At 39.1% G+C, this 20,719-nt stretch overlaps 1 protein-coding gene across 1 annotated transcript; it reads right to left on the bottom strand.

Annotated features, from left to right (window-relative positions):
• Positions 1 to 2,005: 2,005 nt before the first annotated feature.
• On the bottom strand, positions 2,006 to 14,685 carry tspan31 (tetraspanin 31). The gene is made up of 6 exons (XM_063465315.1): positions 14,488 to 14,685; positions 7,637 to 7,804; positions 6,354 to 6,434; positions 6,105 to 6,236; positions 5,656 to 5,766; positions 2,006 to 3,723 (listed from the first exon to the last, which is right to left on the bottom strand). Exons 1-6 carry the CDS (start codon positions 14,548 to 14,550, stop codon positions 3,649 to 3,651), a joined length of 630 nt encoding a protein of 209 aa, XP_063321385.1. The 5' UTR covers positions 14,551 to 14,685; the 3' UTR covers positions 2,006 to 3,648.
• Between the last annotated feature and the right edge of the window lie 6,034 nt (positions 14,686 to 20,719).

Below are 20,719 nucleotides of genomic sequence, written 5' to 3'. Positions count from 1 at the left end.
TTTTTTACTACTAACATCCATCCTCCACTTTCTTCCACTTATACAATTCAGGACACCCTAGATAGGCAGGGCTAACACAGAAAGACAGTCCCTCTGAGTTTGAACCCAAGACCTTACTGTGAGGCAGTGGTCTTAAACCACTGTGCCGTCCTGTGGCAGAGCTAGAAAATTTTACATGGGTGGGCAAAGGAGGGGAGAGAGGTCTAGTTAGGGTAGCGCATACCTCTTCAGTGAAGTATGTGAAAATCCCCTATATGCAACTTAAGTCAACAAAATATCCACAAAACTATTTATTGTATCTTTTCTTCTAAGAAAACAGACAATTTTTAGGTTTAGACAACTGGTATATTAAAGTATTTTAAGGACATAAAAGTTGGGGGGCAGCTAGGGGGGCGAGGCTCTACAGCAGTTGCCCCTTGCCCCCCTGTAGATCCGCCCCTGGTGCCGTTCTGTATTGAATATTATCTTGAAGTCTGGGTTGCATGTGATTCATGCTGACCCTACTTAAGGTGCTTTCACATAGGGTCTGAGGAGATGTTTCTCACTGTTACAATATTGACTGGTCAGCAATGTTCTGGGGAAAATATGCCTCGGGATGTTAATCACAAGTGAAAAATGGCTGCAGATTGATTTACTTGAACAGAGCTCTGATGAGTCAGTGAAATCCACCCGACTATCAGCTGAGCACCGCTACAACGGGAAGGTACAACTCACGGAAATCTGACCTTTTGCACGTAGTTAACAAGCTCAGTGTTGCTAACCTGCTTCAGCTTGATTGACGGCCTTGAAACAGGAGCCGAAACATTTCAATTTACACGTGGACCCTAACAAATGCTCCTTGTCAATAATTCTATTAATGATTATTCATCAGTCGACTCCCTTATCACCCTCCAGGTCACTGGCAACCCACGATAACGGTTGAGTTTTATTTTGCAATGTTCAGAAACTATGAGATAAACATTCAAAACAAGTTTTTTTCTTTAGCGTTACAGTTTTTCTGTTTAATGCTTTTCCATTTGGCTGCTGCATTCAAAACAAAATTTAACCCTAATTGTAGAAGGGCTGCCAAGAACTTAGTTCAAACATCATGCATTTATTAAACTTTAAAATTGTGCATTTTTACAAGGGATTCCTTTGAACTTAAAAAATAACTGGAGAAAAAATATTTTAAATAAGATTTTTTTAGCTGTATGAAGTTGTCTGATAGGTTGGCTCAGAATAGCCGCTGTTTTTGACTGAAAAGTTCATTTCACAAGGTACAGTCCTTATCAACTGACACTTTGGTCACATCCCACCCAAAGTAGATCAGCTGAGACTCTGATATCCACAGACAGGCAGATGAAGGCAACCATTAACAATCCTCCCACAGAATTATCTATGAAAACCTTTTAAGTCTCATAAATACCTTTATTTTCCCCCTCCAGTATGACCCAGTGGACAGAGTGCTTCGCTGTCACAAGAACAGGAAACCTTTCATACCAATCTTTGATTTTAACAGTTAATTGGCCTTTAAAATGGTCATTTGATCTTACTTATTACTTTAAAATGCTATAACAAACGGAACCACAAATATGCAATAAAAAAATATTGAATGTTAAATAGACCTTTACAAAGCAGTGAGTGTCTTAGGTGTTTTTTACAACACCGCTGTAAAACAGGTGTGTTGATTATTGGCAAGATGAAACAGTTTTTAGTTTTTATTTATTTTGATTGTCTTGTTTTAATAACTGCAGAAATATATTGGCTTTGGGTACATGACATTGCATTAGTTATTCAGATCACACTAGTACCATTTTAGGAATGAATTTAGATAGGGATCTTATTTTGAAAATTGACCACTCCATTTCTATCTTTGACTTCCTGCTGCCCTCATTTGCTACATGTTACAGTCGGCCAGCCGAGGGGCGTCTGGTGGAATTGCAAGCATCAGGTTGGCTGGCTTTATCAGAGCTAACATGGCCAGTGTGGACCCAGTCCTTCAAATAATGACTCAAAGAAAAACAGCTTCCAATTTGAGATTTTTATTATTTGGAAAAATTAAGTCTCAAAAGTTCAACTTACATTTGAATAACAACTGCACACAAATTCAAACTGAGGTGTAATATATGGCATAATAATGCTTAACATCTGTCATAATGTTTTGCTTACGACGAGAACTCCAAAGCAGCAGCAAGGAATCCGTAATCATTAAAGTCGACAGGTTCAAGTAAGACATGTAATTACAGCTCGTTAGTCCTTTAAGTTAAAAGCAATTCAAAAGAGAGGGGAAAATAAAAAAAAGTTTAAAGAGGCTGAGCAATTATTTATCAACAGGAAACGTTCCATATCGAGCAAAGCGATATCAAAACTACAACAAAACGGCTGTGCATCGTTAAACTTAAATAGATACGGAAAATATTTAAGCACATTTTACAAAGCATTTTAACACTGATGAAAAAAAAGAAGCTGATGGCAAAAAACAAAAAAGTAACTGCACCAAAGAATCACAAGTTTTAAAATATTTAAGAAAAAGAGAAAAGGATGGCAACCAAAAGCACATTCTCACAATTAACACTATAAAAACCAAACTGGATTTTCAATAAACAGATTTGGCCAAATTCACTCGATTACTTCAAATTAAAAAAAGCACTTATTCGTGTTTTATGTTTTTGAGATTTCTTCCAGTTATACAGAAGGTAACAAGATGTACCTTAATCCACTTGTCTACTACCAGAATCTATGCTAAGCGACGTCACTGTGCAACACTGAAGAAAATGTTAAATATAGGAAGAGGTGAGGATAATTCAGGCTTTCGGAGACTCCGAAACTGCAGGCAAACCTCATAGCAAGAGGTGGGAAACTACACAGCAAACCCATCAAGTACTTTCTGTGAACTACAGTATGCAAAGACTATGTACAACATCGAGGCTGCAGCCGGTCGGCATTTAAAAGTTAGTTGGCTCAGTTACAGTTCATAAATATTTGAACTTCAAAGACTAGCAACTACATTTCCTAAAATAAACTACCTAATCCAAATTCCTGTTTTTTGTGGAAAGAAAAAAAAATTACATACATTTTTAACCCTTTCAAAAACTACTTTACACCACATGTCCAGTGTGTGCCTTCTCACCCACCTTGCTGACTTTCTCATCATGCTGGGACATGTTTGGATACACATCACATTACCAGGAGGAGTATATTTGTCGTTAAGAGGTGGCACTACATTAGAGGAAAAGTCAAGGTGCATACAAGTTTATCTGTTGGACACCGCACAGTCGTTGGGTTGGATTGTGGAACAAGATCAACAAAGAGGCTGTTGGTCTGTGCAGGCGTGAGAGGACGCATGCAGAGAAATCTTGGTGCAATCGGGAAATCTGGTACTCAAATCAAGGCTGGAAGCACCACTTCTCACCCTTTCACACATAAGTATCCAGGTCTTCCAGCTTGCATTTCTGGACAGTTTGTTGGAGTTTCTCAGTCTCTGGTGTATGTGTGTGTGTTTTGATTTTCTCAGTGTTTTTTTCAGGTGCTGCGTGCGCTCGTCCATTTGGTGTTGTGATAGTTGTGGCTCTGTATTTATATGCCCGAGTGTCTGCCTCTAGATGTGCGTTATTCTGTGTGTACCAGTGTGTCTGAAACTGCACCTACTGCGCCGTGATGTGAGACAGACTATAGGAAAGCACTTGGGTTTGCTCGTGGATCCTTCTGGTTTCTGTAGCGCACGGCAAGCCACACTCCCAGGATCTGTTAACAGAGGATTTACATGTGAGAGAACAGCATTAAAAAGGCCCTTAGAAGTTATTTTTCTCACCAAAGCTAGACCACAACTCACCACAAATGTGCTCATCATGTAACACAGAAAGGAAGGACAACAGTAAAGTGAAAATACTGGACAAACTTGAACAAACTGACAGCGTCATTTGCAACCAGTCTGTGCAGGAGGGACCAAATGTGTAGCAATCATGAGTCATTTTTATTAAAAAAAAAAGTGAAGCTGTCAGTGAAACAGTCACAGCTTTTAATCTGTTAGTAGGGCGGCTGTGGCTCAGGTGGTAGAGCAAATAATCAGGAAGTCAGCGGTTCGATCCCCCCCGAGTCCATCCTTGGGCAGGACACTGACACCTGAATTCCCCCTCATTCATTTACCGAGTACTTAGGCATGCAGGGTGTATGAATGTGTGCTTAGCACCAGCAAATTCTTCCCTTTAGTGTTACTGATACTTTGTGGGTTTTTATTAATGCGTGCCTCCGATCACATAGTACTAATATGTACTAATTAATAATATGTATGTACCTCATATGTACTAATTTGTGTCTACTCTAATTTGAAACAAAGGTTGGAGTTACAGGAACAATTTTAAGAGGTGGAGGTATGTGCAGAGAGAAGAGGAATGTAAGTGAGTAGAAGTGAGAAGGAGACAGAGGTTTAGATGCAAGGAGGTAGCAAAGGTAGATGAATTTAAATACCTGGGATCAACCAGCTAAAGCAACAGACAGAGCATGTGAGAGGTGATGGAAAGTGCTGGCAGGGTGGAGAGCAGTGTCAGGAGCGATTAATGACAGAAGGACTGAAAGAAATAAAAGAAAATGTATACAAGATGGCAGTGACACCTGCTATGATGTATGGTTTGGAGATGATGGCACTGACAGAAGGACAGGAGGTCGAGCTGAAGATGTTCAGATTTGCACTGGGAATTACCAGGATGGCCAGGATTAGAAATAAGCATATCAGAGGGAAAGCTCAGGTTGTTGAGCAGTTTTACAGACAAAGCTAGAGAGGCAAGGCTTAGATGGTTCGGACATGTGCATTGGCGAGATAGCTGATATAATGGTCTAAGGATGCCAAGTATGGAGCAGCCACAGCAGGAGAAAGACAGGTTAGAGAAGATTCATGGATGTAGTGAAGGAGGACATGCACAGGATCGATGAAGAAGATGTGAGGAACAGGGCCAGACGAAGGCAGAAAAAAGTAGAAGTCTGACTCATTACGGGTTAGGCATTAAAATGACTTAAGGTTACACAATAAAACTACTCCGTTAACTTTCAAATACAGTGGTTGCTACTTTGTCCAAGGCTGTATTTATTGGTTTGCCACAATGACACGTCTCCCTGAAGAGTCTCATGAACATTCATGAGGCTCACTCTAATTACACTTATTACCATGCATTACTTAAAAACAGTCATGAAACACGACTATTTCAGTGTCAGCACAGTCCAATAGAGTGGAGACTGCATAAAATGAATTTCAAGGACGGCATATTTATATTTGGTCAGGACATCGGTAACAACTCCAACACCGTATAAATCATCTTTATTCCAACAGAGCCCAAAAATGTTCAGTTTTCCTTAGAACACCAACGAAATGAGAAAATAAACAGTTCTGAAAGTAGGTCTTTAGAGCAGAATATCAGAATTTTACGATATGAAAATATGTGTTATATTATGTGTGTGTCATCATGAAACAGCACATGGAATGTGTGCTTAGACTGTTCATTAGTGAAAACGGTGAATTACACAGAAAAAAAACAAGCACATTCACCCACTACTTTTAGATACACCTGTTCATTAACCCAATCATCTAATCAGCCAATCACATGACAGTAAGTCAATACATTTAGGCACACAGGTGTTGTCAAGACAACCTGATGAAGTCCATTTAAAGGCTCTGATACAAACCTCTGTGAAGCTGAAGAAGAGCCCAACGCCTCCGAGGATCTTCAGAGCCTCTGTGGCATGATCCAGCATCTTCGTTCCACAGGGCACACATCCACCGTTGTTTACGCATTTCTAGAGTGAAAGACAAAGAAAGAGAAAGGCGTTCAGTCTTTTTGCACTATGACTCAATGGGTTGTCAGCTAAGCCAGTATTAGCTACCAAAATCTATTCTGAGAATAACAGTAAGTGCCCTACTTTTTCCTAAAGGAAATGCTTATGTGATTTTTGCTTGAGGCTCATTGTGTAACTGGAAACACAAAAAAGATCATTTATAGAGTGGGTAAAAACCAGAAATAAATTAGGGTTTATTTAGGCAACAACTGAAGTATGCACCTAAACCTTTTATGTGGGTTTTTCTATGACTGTGTTTTTCTTTAGTTAACGAAAAAAATGTGATATTTGAGGCTTACAGCAGGACAGCTCTCAAAGTCCTGGTTAAACTGCTGCGTGGTGTTGAAGAGCCCACAGCAGTTGAGCTGGCTCTCCAAGTCTTCCTTGGTCTTATTTTCCATGATTCCCCACGCAGAGTTCATAAATGTCTCCTGGAAAATGTAAACATGACAAATAAAAGCCAAAGGCATTAAATAATACATTTTATATGAATTCAGAAATGCAGATATATTGGCAAAGCTTTTGAAATAGACATTATGTTGGCTCACCTGCTGCCCACGGTTCATTGCCAAGCAGGAACATGAAATTCCAAATTGGAAGAGGAAGACAATGAAGAGAATGACCATGTACTGAGAAGCAGGGGTCAAAGAAACAACGGCAGCAACAAATTCCACATTTCAAACAACACAGAGTAATCATCTGTGAACTGGGAGGGATTTCAGCACTGATTTCTTAAACTGTTTGTAAAAGATGGATGTAGCCACTGTGACGTCATCCAGCGGTTTGTAAGATCCTGTTTTTGAAGCTGAGTATTTTTCTCATCTGCATCCTAGCTATGTGAAACCAGATCGGAGCATAGGATGGACATGACTGAGAAACATGGGTACAGTGCATGCTCTTATGGCAGTGATTTGTTAATTACACTGTAGCTCTGTTCCAACTTCAGAAATTGTATTTTATGTTGAATTAAATAAGACTTGGAACTAAAGCTCAAAGCTGAGCCAAAAAAAAGCTGATCAGATTAAAAAGATCAGGGAAGTGTAGGGCTGTTTTCCCATCGACTTTTATAAAACCATGCTGCCCATTAAGGCACTTCAGCACTGGCTTTACATTCCAGGCTTAGTTCTCTTGCTGCCCAGAGATGAGCTGTGTCCACTGTTGGGAAGTCTGAGGCCTTTGCTCCTCGACACACAGGTGAGGTAAAGATAAACTGTTACTAACAGGTTGTTTTACCTGAAGGCAGAAGAACTTGGGCCAAGAATTTGGGGGCTGTAATTCCAAATGAAGTTTCTTTTTGCACAAACACTCCAGATCTGACACAACAAATAGTGGCATTAATGAGCCACTCTAGGCTTAAAAAGACTGGCTTTATAACCCAGTGGCAAATATTTAGTTTTGTTTAACAGAGTCTAAGAGAAGATCATTTGCCAATTTCCGTGTGTCGTTTTGTTTTTTAAAATTCTGCTGCTTCTGCTTTATAAATGCCAATACCGAAACGTTTTTATTCTCTCAACTTCAGGCAGAAGAATGGGTCACAGTAAACCTACATGAAGGCCCACTTATGCAGGAATAATAATAATTCTGTTGTACACTGTGACGCTGCCAGAAACTTTAAAAATACACATTTTTGGTGATACCACCCAGCACCTACATTAACTACATCCAGTGTTAGGTCTGACAGGCACCGCAAACCTTGAGACAGTTCAAAAGTATGGAAGAGGACTGAATGTGACTAGGGAAGGACAAACATTTAAAACAAAAGATAAGTAATTTTTCCCAAATAACCCAGATCTACTGCGAACTTGTGCATCAACAAAGCTATAAAGGATACAAAGAAAAGCATGACTTGGTGGTGGTGAATGGCTCCGATCAGTCCTACAACAGCGATAAGCAGCAGGAAGACGCCCACCGCAATGACCCCTCCGATGATGTGGATGCTGGACACCAGGGCATAGCCCTTCCCCCATGCCGCGACTCCGATCAGCAGCAGCCCGACCAGCTGAAGAGAGCAAAGGGAAAGAGGTTAACCACAGTCAGCTGAGGCAGAGTGCATCAGATGGATCACAGCTTATCACGAGGTCACACCACTGTGGTTTGATTACTACAAACGCAGCTCAGTCTGTAAAGAAGAGTTCTGCTTTGGAGTTCAAGTGTGAGAAAGAGGCTGACTAAAAAACAAGTTTAGTGTTAAATACCTCACACAGCTTGAGGACATGAAGCTGCTGGTCCAGGACAGTGTTTTATGTATTTAAAAATGTATTTTTAAATCATCTGTAACCAATTCCAAACACAGTTATATTTTAGAGCATTTTTTTTTATTATTCTTTCACTTCAAAATTGCTGAAATGAAAACCAAAATCATCTATTTAAATTGAGCACAAGCTGGTCTGGTAAACAAATGTCTTCAGGGTTGAGCTGATATGTTTGCCGACTCTGACCCTATTGACTGATCTCTGCTTGGTCACATCATTTTTGTGACGGCGCATGAACTGCATGTCAAAGAGCTGAAAGACAGGAAATCACTACATGATAAAATGTGACTTCTTTATTTTATGTGGAACAAACAGGGAAATTAAAACATCAAAAACTGAAGTCAACACTTCAACCGCCTCTTTCAGTTCAAAATACAAAAATATTGACTTACAATCATATGAGCTTTACGAAACTAGCAAAAACTCCCCACTAAAATGCTGCATGAGTGATATTTTGGCAAAGATTAAACTACAAATTAAATAAAAAAAATAGGGATGCTCAGATCTGATATTTGGATGGGATACAAGTCCAACACGAACCCAAAAAGCTGGACTGAACATCAGTGGTTGATCCATTTAGCCACACAACAGTGGGAAATACAAGTAGAGCCAACGTAAGATGAAGGAAGCTAACAGCAAAGCAGCAGCAGTCTGCAGGCATTTCACATTGCGACACAAACAGATATTCTTCGTATGTTGCAAAACTTTATATAACTGAAAACTGTGGTCAAAAGTCGATGCTTTGGCCTTCCCCTCTCATTTACTTTTGCTCGTTATATAATGTCTTTCTGGTTGAATGCAAGTTAGCAACACTTGCTGGAAAGCTTTTATTGTACTTACAGTAACATAAAACATTGTCGTCAACTCGATATTTCACTGCTGCCTCCTGTCAGCTCCAGACATGAAGCGCATACGTGTACGCGTGTGTGTGTGTCTGTGTGAGAGAGGAGACTGTAAATAAATGCAGATAATGCCTGAATATACTTTTTTCTACTGTACTCTATAAATAATCAGTTGCTTAAAGTTGTTGAAGGAGTCATTTATTCTTCATCCCGACATTTCCCTAGTTGGGAATGGGTCGTTGTCAGGTGACCGAGTATAACCATGATCAAGCTGCATATTTTTTCCCTCTCCTTCTTGGGTTTCTTGAAAGGCGCTATACAAATCTAAATTATTATTATTATTTTTAGTTAAAGCAATGAGTCACTGTTTAAAGAAATCCATGCTTTTTCCTATTGACTTAAACTTTTGTTTCAATTAATGTGTTAATGTTTACTTTCTCTCTCTACTTACATCCATTTCAGAAGTAAATCATAATCATAGATCCTTCTGAAATTCTACACCATAACCTGACATGCACCTCAATAGAAACCCAAGTACAAGTCACATCGACGCAGCTTGATTGATCTGTTCAGTTCCATCGAGTCTATCATCTATGCATTTCTGGCTTTTTTCCACAGGTATTGAATAGTCATAGCCTCGATACAAGGATGTTAGCAAATTCCTGGATGGAGACTGCAGAATCCATCGCAACATGGAAATGTGCCAAGAATGAAGAAAAAAAAAATGCTAAGGGTGACCGTAGCATTTTGTTTCTATCGTGGCTGCCTTCACATATAAAAAACATAAATGATACCAATGTCAATGGCCACTTACATAGGTTATGTTATAGGTTCTACAAAGATTCAGTGCAGACATTTAAATAAGCATCAAAGTGTTCGTGTATTCATGCCACAGCTCGCTGACGCCTGTTCTGATTCGATCCTGATTAAAAAAAAAAAAAAAAAAAAACACCGAACTCGTGGCAGATGCGGTGACTCAGCCGTCAACAGGACTGGCGGCATCACGTTCCAAAGCTTTCTGACTGGGTGGGTCGTGTCACAAGTATTTCACTGGGCATTGAGTCGACAGGGACAGCGAGCTCTCTGTCCTGGTGTGGCTCACGGTGTGTCAGTAACAGCTATGCAAACACCAGCTTTACTCCTGTTTTCACCAATGGCACACAGCACAGACGTTCAAGAGTTCAAAAGTTTATTTAGCCTTTTTCCTCTTTTGCTTGCTTTCTTGACTAGTTTATTGTTAGCTTTATATATATATATATAAATAAAAAATAAGAGCTGGGCGATAGAACGATAACGATATGTATTGCGAAATAACTTTCTCTCGATAGAAAAATTTAACTATTGCGATAGGCCTCATCTCTCTTGTCCTCTTAAAAAAAAAAAAAAAAAAAAAAAAGAACAGCCAATCCAAATTAAGTAGTGCAGAGCCGAACCAATCACAGCCGCAGTGTCACGTCACGTGACTTGTTACATACAGCACAAGTGCCAAGGCGCACATGTGTATTTGTTTTTGCAGCCAGGCTGCCCGGGTAATGAAGGAAATGAGTTTGCCGACTAGAGAAAAATCAACCGAGAGCGTGAGCGAAGGTTACCGAAGAAAAAACAGATGCTGGTTCCAATGCCGGAGAGATTGTCGAACGGAAGGGCCATAGAAGTTCCGTCGTGTGAAGGTATTTCGGCGATTTCAAGTCTGACAAAAAACAGAGTAGCGCGCACTGTAAATTGTGCCGAAAGCAAGTCTGGAAATACAATAAACCGGTGCATGCTCAATCTCTGACTGAAAGCGCTAATTCGTCATTCGGCTTTTGTCAGACTAAAGTAACTGTTAAAACTGTTTGAAAAGCTAAGCTATACAACAAGGAGAGACTGAGAATTTCCTTTTAGTTCTCAGTTTATTTGATATTGACAAAAGTTAGTCAATTTTGTCTGTTCTTCTGTAAAACAAACTAAGATTTATTTTTAGAATTAATATTTTGTTTCTAAGTGGAATTGACAATGTAGTAGTCTGTTTTGTTTGTTCTATTTTGAAACTTAAACGCTTTAGCGGCTGCCTTTTGTGTAGTTTGCAATATTTGCCTTTATTTATCTGAAACTGAAGTCTCATGTTCCTTAAGTACATCTACCCTGTTGAACTTATTATGGGAAATAAATATTTAAATCAAAACAAGCTGCAGATTATTTCACATTTTACTTGTGAGCAACGGCACATTTAAATCTTACAAATATAGTTATTTGGGTTATATCGTGATATATATCGTTATCGCCTGAAATGAAAAAACATATCGTGATATGAAAAAAATCTTATATCGCCCAGCTCTAAAATAAAAAATTTTTTATATATATATATATATATATATATATATATATATATATATATATATATATATATATATATATATATATATATATATATATATATATATATATATATATTTAAACACACCTGGTAGCCTCAGTTTTTTCATTTTTTTAAGTAACCTCTGCCTGCTGTCACTGGGCAAGGGGGAGGGTACACCACAGGCAGACAAACACATTCACACTTACTACGCATCCTAACCTTAAAAACATGCCTTTGGACGATGGGAGGAGCCAGATTACCAGGAGCAAACTGACACAGCGAGAAGAAACTCCGAAACGACAGATACCAGCTAGCCGCTCGATTCAAACTAGGACCTTCTTACTCTGCAGCAACCATTCTAACCACTGAAACCACCTAAAAATACTTTGGGTTACTTTCACTCATCATATTTGGTCAGAGAGACTTAATAGAAGGCAGAAGCTACTTCAAAGAAGGACAGCATTACGAAGCAGAGCAGGGCTGCAGGTATTGATTATTTTAGTAATAGACTATTCTATCAACTACTCCTCCGAGTAATGGGATAACAAATACTTTATCTAGCTTTAGTGTAGATTTTCACTGTTTCACTGCAAGAAAAGTTTGCTTTACTTCACATCAAACAGGTGGCCTGATGAAGAACTCATGGCCGCCTTTTCCCAGCAATAGTTTTAATGGTAGTTAAAGGAAGAAGTGCAGCTGCTTTGAACCATAGAAAAAACATTTTCTTTCACTCTACCTGAGCTCTCTGTCTTGGTAACGGCTCTACCTCTTTGCTTTGTGCAGACAGACTCTAGCGTCACATTAAACTATTATGTCATCGACTTAATTGCTGCTGTTGTGTTATCAGCCCTTTTTGTTGAGAAAACCAAGGGCTGCTTGGGCTTAATGTTGTAATACAATATTATCATGCGTTCTCCTGAACGTGCCCATGCTCAGATGGTGAATTCTAAGAAGTCGTGCATTAAAGAAAGCATCGAAGCAAAAATTTATCCAAGTTACTTGAATTGTTGCAGCCCTGCAGCAGGTCTCTCCTTATGAGGCAAAATTAGTCTACTGCAAATAAATTTGCTGATCAACTTAATTTTTAAAAAATATTTGATCCATTTTCATTATTTCACTTTACCAATAAATGACAATTCAGTAAATTTATATTTGTGGATGCATATTTTGTCACATGAATTACAAATTAGGAAATCCATTTAGGCTGAGCTTGATGTTTTCTTGTACATAAAGGATGATTTACATTCTCCTCCTCACAGTGAGGAATACAGATTATTAAATTTAACACTGGAATCAGTTCAGTACTCCATATTAGCAGACACCCAAAGTCGAGACATCAAACTGAAACTGGAAACTGCTGGATTGGTACATCCCTATTGATTACACAGAGAGTGACTGGAACAACAGAAACAACATCCTGCTTAAACCTATAGAGTTTTTGTACTGTTACAGTACTGTGCAAAAGTCTTGAACCAATTTTGCTAGTAAAATGGGATTTAGGTACAGAGATTTATTGAAACATGTGCAAACATACATGTAAATATAGAACATGAAGCAATAAAACTAACAAAGTTTGTGCTCTGTCATTATTTGCTATGACCACCTTTATTCTTCAGCACAGATCTTAAGCAAGCTTAATGTAATTTGTTTAAGTAATCTTCAGGAAAGATTCTCCAGGATTCTTAAAGGGCACTGAAAACTTTTGTTTGGATGTTGGCTGGCATTTGTCATGTTCTGTGCCAAGATGATCCCACACTGCTTCAGTAATGTTTAGGTCTTGGCTCTGGTGAAACCAATCATTGGCAGCATGTCTGGGACCATTGTTATGATGAAAAAGTTTTTGCCAGACTCTTCCCAGACAGTACTGCATCGCGGATCAAACTTTGTACTTTTCTGAGTTCACATTTCCAAGAGTTTTGATAAGATCTCCTACACCACACCACTGACTGACATGCAGCTCTTAACCATGACAGACCCTCCGTCGTGTTTTCCAGATGGTGTAGGAGCTCACTGTTATACCCCTCTCCTGAACTTTTCCGTACACATTGATGATTGATTGAACTAAAACCTTGAAATTTGAATTCAATCCATAAAACCTGTTGCCACTGATTTTTTAATACATTTCTTGGTTAATTTGGCATATCTCAGCCTTTTCTCTCCATTCCTAGTCCTTAAGAATGGCTTCTTGAGAGGCACCCTTCTGCTGAAACCATTTTTGATGGTGATTCAGCAAACAGTAGATTTTTTTTTTTTATTTCTAAAGAAAATTGATTTTTAAATACTTATTATATGCTGCAGTGTCCTCCACTTGCCCACTTTCCTCAAATTTTCCTTAAGGAGACACCGCACACCATACTGAGACATTCCAAGTTTTAGGCTCGCTGGGAATCACGTTATTTTTGTAAAAATACTAAAATGCTTTGTGCCTCTCACACCATGGTACATTTGGCATTTACTAGCAGAATGAGTGCTTAAAGAGGCACTTTTTTGTCTGTTATGTGTAGACGACAGACTGATCCTTTCAGGTTTATGCTTTAATATATCATAGGTTTGTGTTAAGATACTAAACAAACAGACACTACTGTATAGTAATCAGAAAGCAAATCAACATAGCGTGTTATGCAAACAAAGTAAATTTCAGCCTGACAACGACCAGTCAAGTCTTATCTCTGGTGTTCTTCACATTTATAGTCTTTGGATGTAAGAAATGTAGCATTTTCTCAGAAGTGGTGATCTGGACTTTGTCAGTGCAGGAAGTATGCGTTTGCAGATTTTCTGATAAGAGTTTATGCTAGCTGAACTGAAGAGAACATGTTGACCATCACCACTCACATGACTGACACAAAGGGCAAAGGCAGACGCGCGAGCTGATTATATTCTCCTAGCACACACCCAGGTGACTGACAGCAGAGCTCGTGAAGACGATAACCAGCTGAAACGTATTAGTTTCACATTTTAGGTCAGCTGGCCTCGCAGGTAACGGGATCTTTCATACGCATAATGGCGATAGCTAACAAGCTAGCCGCTACTTCTACTCAGCTAACCTACCTACCTACGCTACAACACATTACCATTGTGCTATGGTAATATCAGAATATTTTACATACCAATAACCATCTGTAGAATGAACAAAGAGGCATGCCAAACAAAAAGTTAAAACAGGTCAGTACATTTCTTCGCCAGCGTTTCGCTTCTTTAGCTACAAGCTAATGTAACCAGCTGAGACTTAGCATCCATGTTACATACTCACCATGTAAACCACATTCAGGGAGCACAGGGCGTTTTTGGAACAGGTGAACCCGCCACACACCATCTTCGAAACAGTTCCTCCAGCTAAGCGAACAAATACGAACAACCTGAACTAATATCCCTGCTATCTAGCTCCGAGAAACAGCTGCGCTGATTACCGGGAACAAACAGCACAGAGGGCGGATGACGATGGTGCGTGACGTCAGGGCAGCGACTCACGTCATCGTGTAAAGTTGAATAACCATTTTTTTGCTTCCTCCTAAACGCCAAATACATGCATGGGGTTAACTGCTGACTCTAAACTGACCACAAGCGTGTGTGTGAATGGTTTCCTGACCAGGGTGACCACTGACCCGGTGATTCCCCCCACCCCACGAACTGAATAAGCAGATTGGACTTTATTTATAATCCTGTCAGGGAATTTTTATAATAGTATGCTTCTGTTAAAAATAAATAAATGAAAACATTTCACAGTGTACTGAAGCTCTGACAAGAAAATACAAAAAAAAAAAAAAAGAAAGAAAAAAAAGAAAGAAAATGTCAACTTTTATGTACCATACTGGATAGAAATGTGAATACATCACCTGCAAAATGTTGCTGGTGATTTTTTTCTTTCCCTAGAATGCAGTTACAGTAACTCAATGTTTTTCAGAGATCAATATCTCTCAAAAACACTTTGTCAGGAGTGTCAGGAAAAACATTTGTTACTCCATATATATGTGTGTGTGTGTGTGTAAATATATATATATATAGTTATTTTTAAAAGGAAACAAAGCAAATACAAAAAGAAAATGATTGTAAATGTATAGAAAAGGATAGAAAAGGTCTTATCAGCCCCCAGTGTGTGATCTCTGTAGTGATGGCGGGACACTTGTAACAGAGAGATTACACAACAGGCTTGTTAATACATCAGGGATGCATGTGTGTGATAGTGCATGACAAAGGGAAACACAGATATGTTCAGTTCTGTTGGATAAGCCTGCCTGACTAAAAAAATAAAAAATAAAATCCCCCACAGTGTTTAAAAGCCACAGTTTTGATCCATCAGCTTAAAGCAGTAGGTCACAACCTTTTGGTGCGTGTGATGCTTTTGAATGGAGAAACAGTGCTGTTGTGACCTCACGTCACTGACCTTAATGTAGATGGGTAACTTTTCCCTCAGAGGCAGCTTCATTTTTAGGTGCCTCAGGAGGTTGATGTATTCAGCAGATCAAAAGCAGCAGTGTGAGAAAAGTCATTAATTATTTTTATTATTAATACACCTCTGACAACTGACATTAGCTGATGTAAGTACGATCAGACTAATAGGAATCATCAATTAACACGTTGACACTGATTTTTAGCTTGTAAACTAAGCTATAATTATCTTATTTCTCTTTTTTCTCCTTGACAACATTATACAGGTACATGTAGGCATATATAGATAAATGGATGACACAGCCACTGGTGTCATTAAGCCAGTGCTCCTAGTGCATCTCCCAAGCTAGGTTAAGTTGGGAGGAGGGGCATTTGGTGTAAAATATTTTCTAAATCAAATATGTGAAAAGATTTCCACACCAGATGGGTCAAGCCTGGGTTTGTTGCAATGTTTCAACCACCATTGCTGGTACTGACTGGAGCAAGACACAGGTAGAAACTATGCTACTGAAGCCAGAGGAGGATGAGGAGAAGAGAGGGAAACTGTGTTCAGAAGCAAAGAGAGAAGGAAAGGTAGACATGTGGGTCTGAGAGTAGGGTTTTAAATGTCCGGACTGCAACAGAAAAGGGAAAATATGTATGTGCTGCGTGCACAGGAGATCAGGTGGAAGGGAAACAAGGCCAGAAGCATTGCCAGTGGATCCAAACTGTATTAACATTGTGTAGATAGGAAGTGAAATGAAACAGGGATAAACTTAAGTATGTGAAGATTTTCATTGGGAGTTACCAAGAGGGACAGGATTAGAAATGAGTACATCAGACAAACTTTCAGTTTGATCAGTTTGGAGACAAAATTTGAAGAAGGAAGAAAATTTGAAGAAGTAAATGCCAGGCAGGAGAAAAATAATAAAGCCTCAGAGAAGATTCATGGATGAAGTGAATGAGGATGTGCAGAATGTTGGTGAGACAAAGGAAAATAGGGGAGGTATAAAGATAATCCATTGTAAACGACCAGCAAAAACAATAAGGAGGAGATGATTTCCAGTTAATACTTATACTACACTTTATTCAGTAAGACTTCAAACCAGCAACTGAACCAATGGATCAATCAATATGGCGTTTACTCAGGTTACAAGTCAAGTGAGCCAAGAGCCACTTTTCAATGGACTTCCATATAATCTGACTTCTTTTTGGGTGTTGCCCCCTGTTGACCATTAGGAAAATTTCAGGATTAAGCATTTTGGCACTGGCTTCCTTTCTAAGGAAGCAAGATTCACTTTTTATATAAAAAGCTTGAGAATTTTGTAAACCTGCCACCAGATCATGAGTGAACATCTTCAGTCACATGAGGAGGATGCAAAAGAGCAATGTTCCAACCACTATCAGGCTGCTGAACACATTATGACCTTTTTATTTACTTATTATTATTAGTATTCTATTGCCAGACGTGCTCCTATATTTTTGTATCTAACGGTGTCTTGGCGTGTTTGTTTTTTATTGTGATCTGCTATTCCAGAGTTTTTTCACCCACTTTTTTTTTTACTTTTGTTAATCTCTGATGTGACAATAAAACAGAGTCTTAATCTGAAATCGACTGAGTAACAGTGTCCCTAGAACTGAAGGTAAAAAAGTACAGAAAACTTATTCTGTCCTCTGGTTGTGGCCAGAGATTTTTCATAAATGAGACCATTGTTGCTAAAAAGATCACCTGTAAGGATCCAGTATACTTACATAATGTGAGCAAACTCTGTAATAATGATAGGCCCAAAGATATTTTCATATTTAATATCAGTTTAATTTTATTCATGCAGGCACTTTATATTATAAGGTGAAGATGCTGAACATTATAGCTAGAAACTCAAAAATCCATTCATCCCAAATGACCAAACACTTGGTGACAGTCGGGTTAAAAAAAGATTTTCTTTTAGCTGGAAGAGATCTCCAGAAGGACCAGGCTCTGGGAGGGGAAGCCATCCGTGACAGGCTGGGGGATTAAGAGAAAGAGAAGACAAAAAAGAAGAGCATAAAAACAGACGTACGACAAACAGGACTAAACACAAACCACAGGAGACGGTAGACAAGCAGTTGACAGACCTCCTGCCTCCATAAATGGGCAATTAGGAGGTACAACTGCCCCATGATGATATGACCAACGTAGTGAAACGCAAGATTCAATGACTGTGAGGAAGCTAACAGTTTGGTCCTGACTCTAATAATGGTTTAGTTTATGGGGTGGCAGGGGTAAAAAACACTGTGAGGCCTGTGAGGACAAGTCTGTCTTTAAAAACATAAACATATTTTGCATCAATAGATAGCACAAAAGCTTATATATATATATATATACATAGGAATGCATATAATCTGGATATAAACTGTGAGTAATATGAATGGATAGATATACTGACAGTGATGTGCAAGGAGGACAACACTGTTCCCTTTATCGCCCTGCTAAAGCTAATTTCTGACCCATGATACCACGATTTTGAAGAGGGGAAACGTTCCAGGATGCCCCGACTTTAGCACAACCCCTAAAGGTAAATCATTGCATTACATGGTCAAGTAGTCTGAGCCGATAGGGATGGTTAAGAATCACCTGTTGGCTGACCACTGGAAATAACTGATCTTAATTTCATACACACACCTACCTCTCATAGGTCTCAAAATGTGTACTTGCCCCACCCATTTCTCCCTCCCTCTTTTCCTATTTGTAATCCTCCCTCATAGCAGAATCTCTCGGCCCTGAGGAGCCACTACAGAGCTTCACAGATCATTCGTTCTTATTTTGTGGTGATCCTGGCAGTGGTTATTACTGTTGAATCAAAGTAAGAATTTCCTGGGTTTGACTCCACTGGCCGGCCGGGGACTTTTGGGGAGAGTTTGCATGTTCTCCACATGCTTGCAAGTGTTGTCATTAGGACCACTGGCTTCCTTCCACAGTCCAAAGATATGTATGGGTTAGGTTAACTGGCATTTCTCTATACACTGAAAAAAAGGGATTGGCCATCTCTTCAATTTATGTAAGCATCTTGCGTGTATTTAACACAATTGCCTCATGCTTTAAAGTTAAGTGTAACTATATAGTGTAGAAACTACATGATTTGCAGAGAGGGTAGATTAAATTGTTCATATCGTGTTCGAGTGAAGTAAGTCAATAATATATCAATGTTAAATCTCGCGACACCGCACGGGATTTCAGTCTCGCGCGCTTTGGATCATGGTTTGAGGAAGGCATCCATCTCAGTCAAGTCGAGCGGCCGCCTCTACTTTTTTCGGTATACCGAAAAATATAAATTGGGTGGTTGTTACATTAAAAAAGTCTACCTTGTAATTTGAACACAAAAATTTCATGTTTCTATCTTGAACGTAATGAAATCATGTAGGATCTGTATGAAATTCAACAACTTAATTGGTTCTTGTTGAGATGACATGATACAATCTAGTAAGAGTGGTTAGTTGCTGGACTCATGAAATTCACAAGATCGCACGAGATTTCAAACTCCAGGAAAATCACTGGAGTTATAAGAGGCATACAACTACACACCCACCACAAGTTTGCTCTTGCTATTTATTGTGGTGTAACCTGTCAAGGACAAAAATGTACAGAAAATTCTGCATCAAGCCTTGAAATCATAGCTTTCCTACTTTTGTTAACCCTGGCATGGTGGTTCGTGCTGTTGCTTCACAGCAAAACGGTCCTGGGTTCAAATCCACAATCTCGGTAGTGGTTTTTCTCTGGGTATTCTGGTTTCCTCCCACAGTTAAAAGTCATGCAGTCATTAGAGTTAGGTTTATTGGTGATTCTAAATTACCTGTGAATGTGAGTGCAAATGGTTGTTTGTCTCTATGTGATAGACTGGTGAGCTGTGTACCCTGCCTCTTACCCTATCACTTCAGGGTTATGCCCCAGCCCCTCTGAAACCCGGATAAAGACAGGAGGATGGTAGTTGTTGTGGATCCATTCAATTTTTATGTTAACCAGACTCTAGACTTTGTTGAACATTATGTAATATGGAGACAACATGTAGTATTTAAGTGACCAAGTAGTATTGGGGTAAAAGTTATTGAATAGCGTTGAAATAAAATGACAAAATTGCAAAGGATTAAAATATTCCAAGAGCTCAATTTACTTCATCTGAACATGTTTCAATCGCATTTTATCAACACAAAATGCACAGGTTTGTTGAATATGAATAAGTTGTGCTGATTTAACTCAGTTGTTTAAGTTTCTGCCAAAGCAAAACAGTTGTGTGCAACCAATGTCCACTATTGAATTAAGTAAATCCAACATGGCCTTTTTTTCAGTGTAGGTGTGAATGTTTCCAGTCTATTTACTGTCTCAGTATCCTCCCAGGTTGTACCCTGCCTTTCACACTATGACAGCTGGAATAGGCTCCAGCCTCCTCACAACCCTGAATTTGATAAATTCAAGAAAATTGATAAATAAAAAGATTTAAGCCAAAAAGTAGAGAGGGTAAGCCTAAAGTGGGAGCCGGTTCTACAGAAGAGGGGTCTGACAGGTGAAGACGCTGCCTCCCATTCTGCTTTTCAAAGCTTCAGAAAGTGAAAGTAAGCCTGCACCCTGAGAGCAAAGTGCTCTTTTGTGATAATATAATGCTATGAGACATGATGGGCACGATGATTCAGGACTTTGTACGTGAGAAGAAGGATTTTAAATTCAATTCCGACCTTAACAAGGAGCCAGTGAAGAGAAGCTAATAAGAGAGAAATATGATCCCTCTTTCTGGTCCCTGTTAGCTCTCTCTCCGCAGCATTTTGGATCCGCTGAAGGCTTTTCAGGGAGCTTTTAGGGTGTCCTGTTAATAAAGCCTGTAAGTAACAAATGCATGGTACAGTTTTTCTGTATTGCTCTCTAATTAGAGAACAGGAAAAATACTGTATGCACCAAACAACAACATCAATGCTACAAAGCTGCTGCAAAGATTGGGCAAAAATCTGGTTATGGTGAGATCCTGTGCACGTGACCAGCATGTCTGACAGCAGTGGTTATTTGCTCAGATGCCAGCCAGTCTGCAAAACAGTGACATATTTAACTATTAAAACACAGAGTCCTCAATATGTGACTAACACAAACTGTG

The sequence above is a fragment of the Pelmatolapia mariae genome, linkage group LG20 (genome assembly GCF_036321145.2).
Source record: "Pelmatolapia mariae isolate MD_Pm_ZW linkage group LG20, Pm_UMD_F_2, whole genome shotgun sequence".
NCBI lineage: Eukaryota > Metazoa > Chordata > Actinopteri > Cichliformes > Cichlidae > Pelmatolapia > Pelmatolapia mariae.
The sequence above is the reverse complement of the archived record's forward strand: the minus strand, read 5'-3'. Positions and strand labels throughout refer to the sequence as shown.

Coding starts and splice junctions, on each gene's coding strand:
- tspan31 (XM_063465315.1), bottom strand. CDS start 14,550: ATGGTGTGTGGCGGGTTCACCTGTTCCAAAAACGCCCTGTGCTCCCTG. Junction 6,237..6,353: donor CAATGAACCGTGGGCAGCAG/GTGAGCCAACAT, acceptor TACATTTTCCAG/GAGACATTTATGAACTCTGC. Junction 3,724..5,655: donor TCTTCTTCAGCTTCACAGAG/GTTTGTATCAGA, acceptor CTCTGTTAACAG/ATCCTGGGAGTGTGGCTTGC.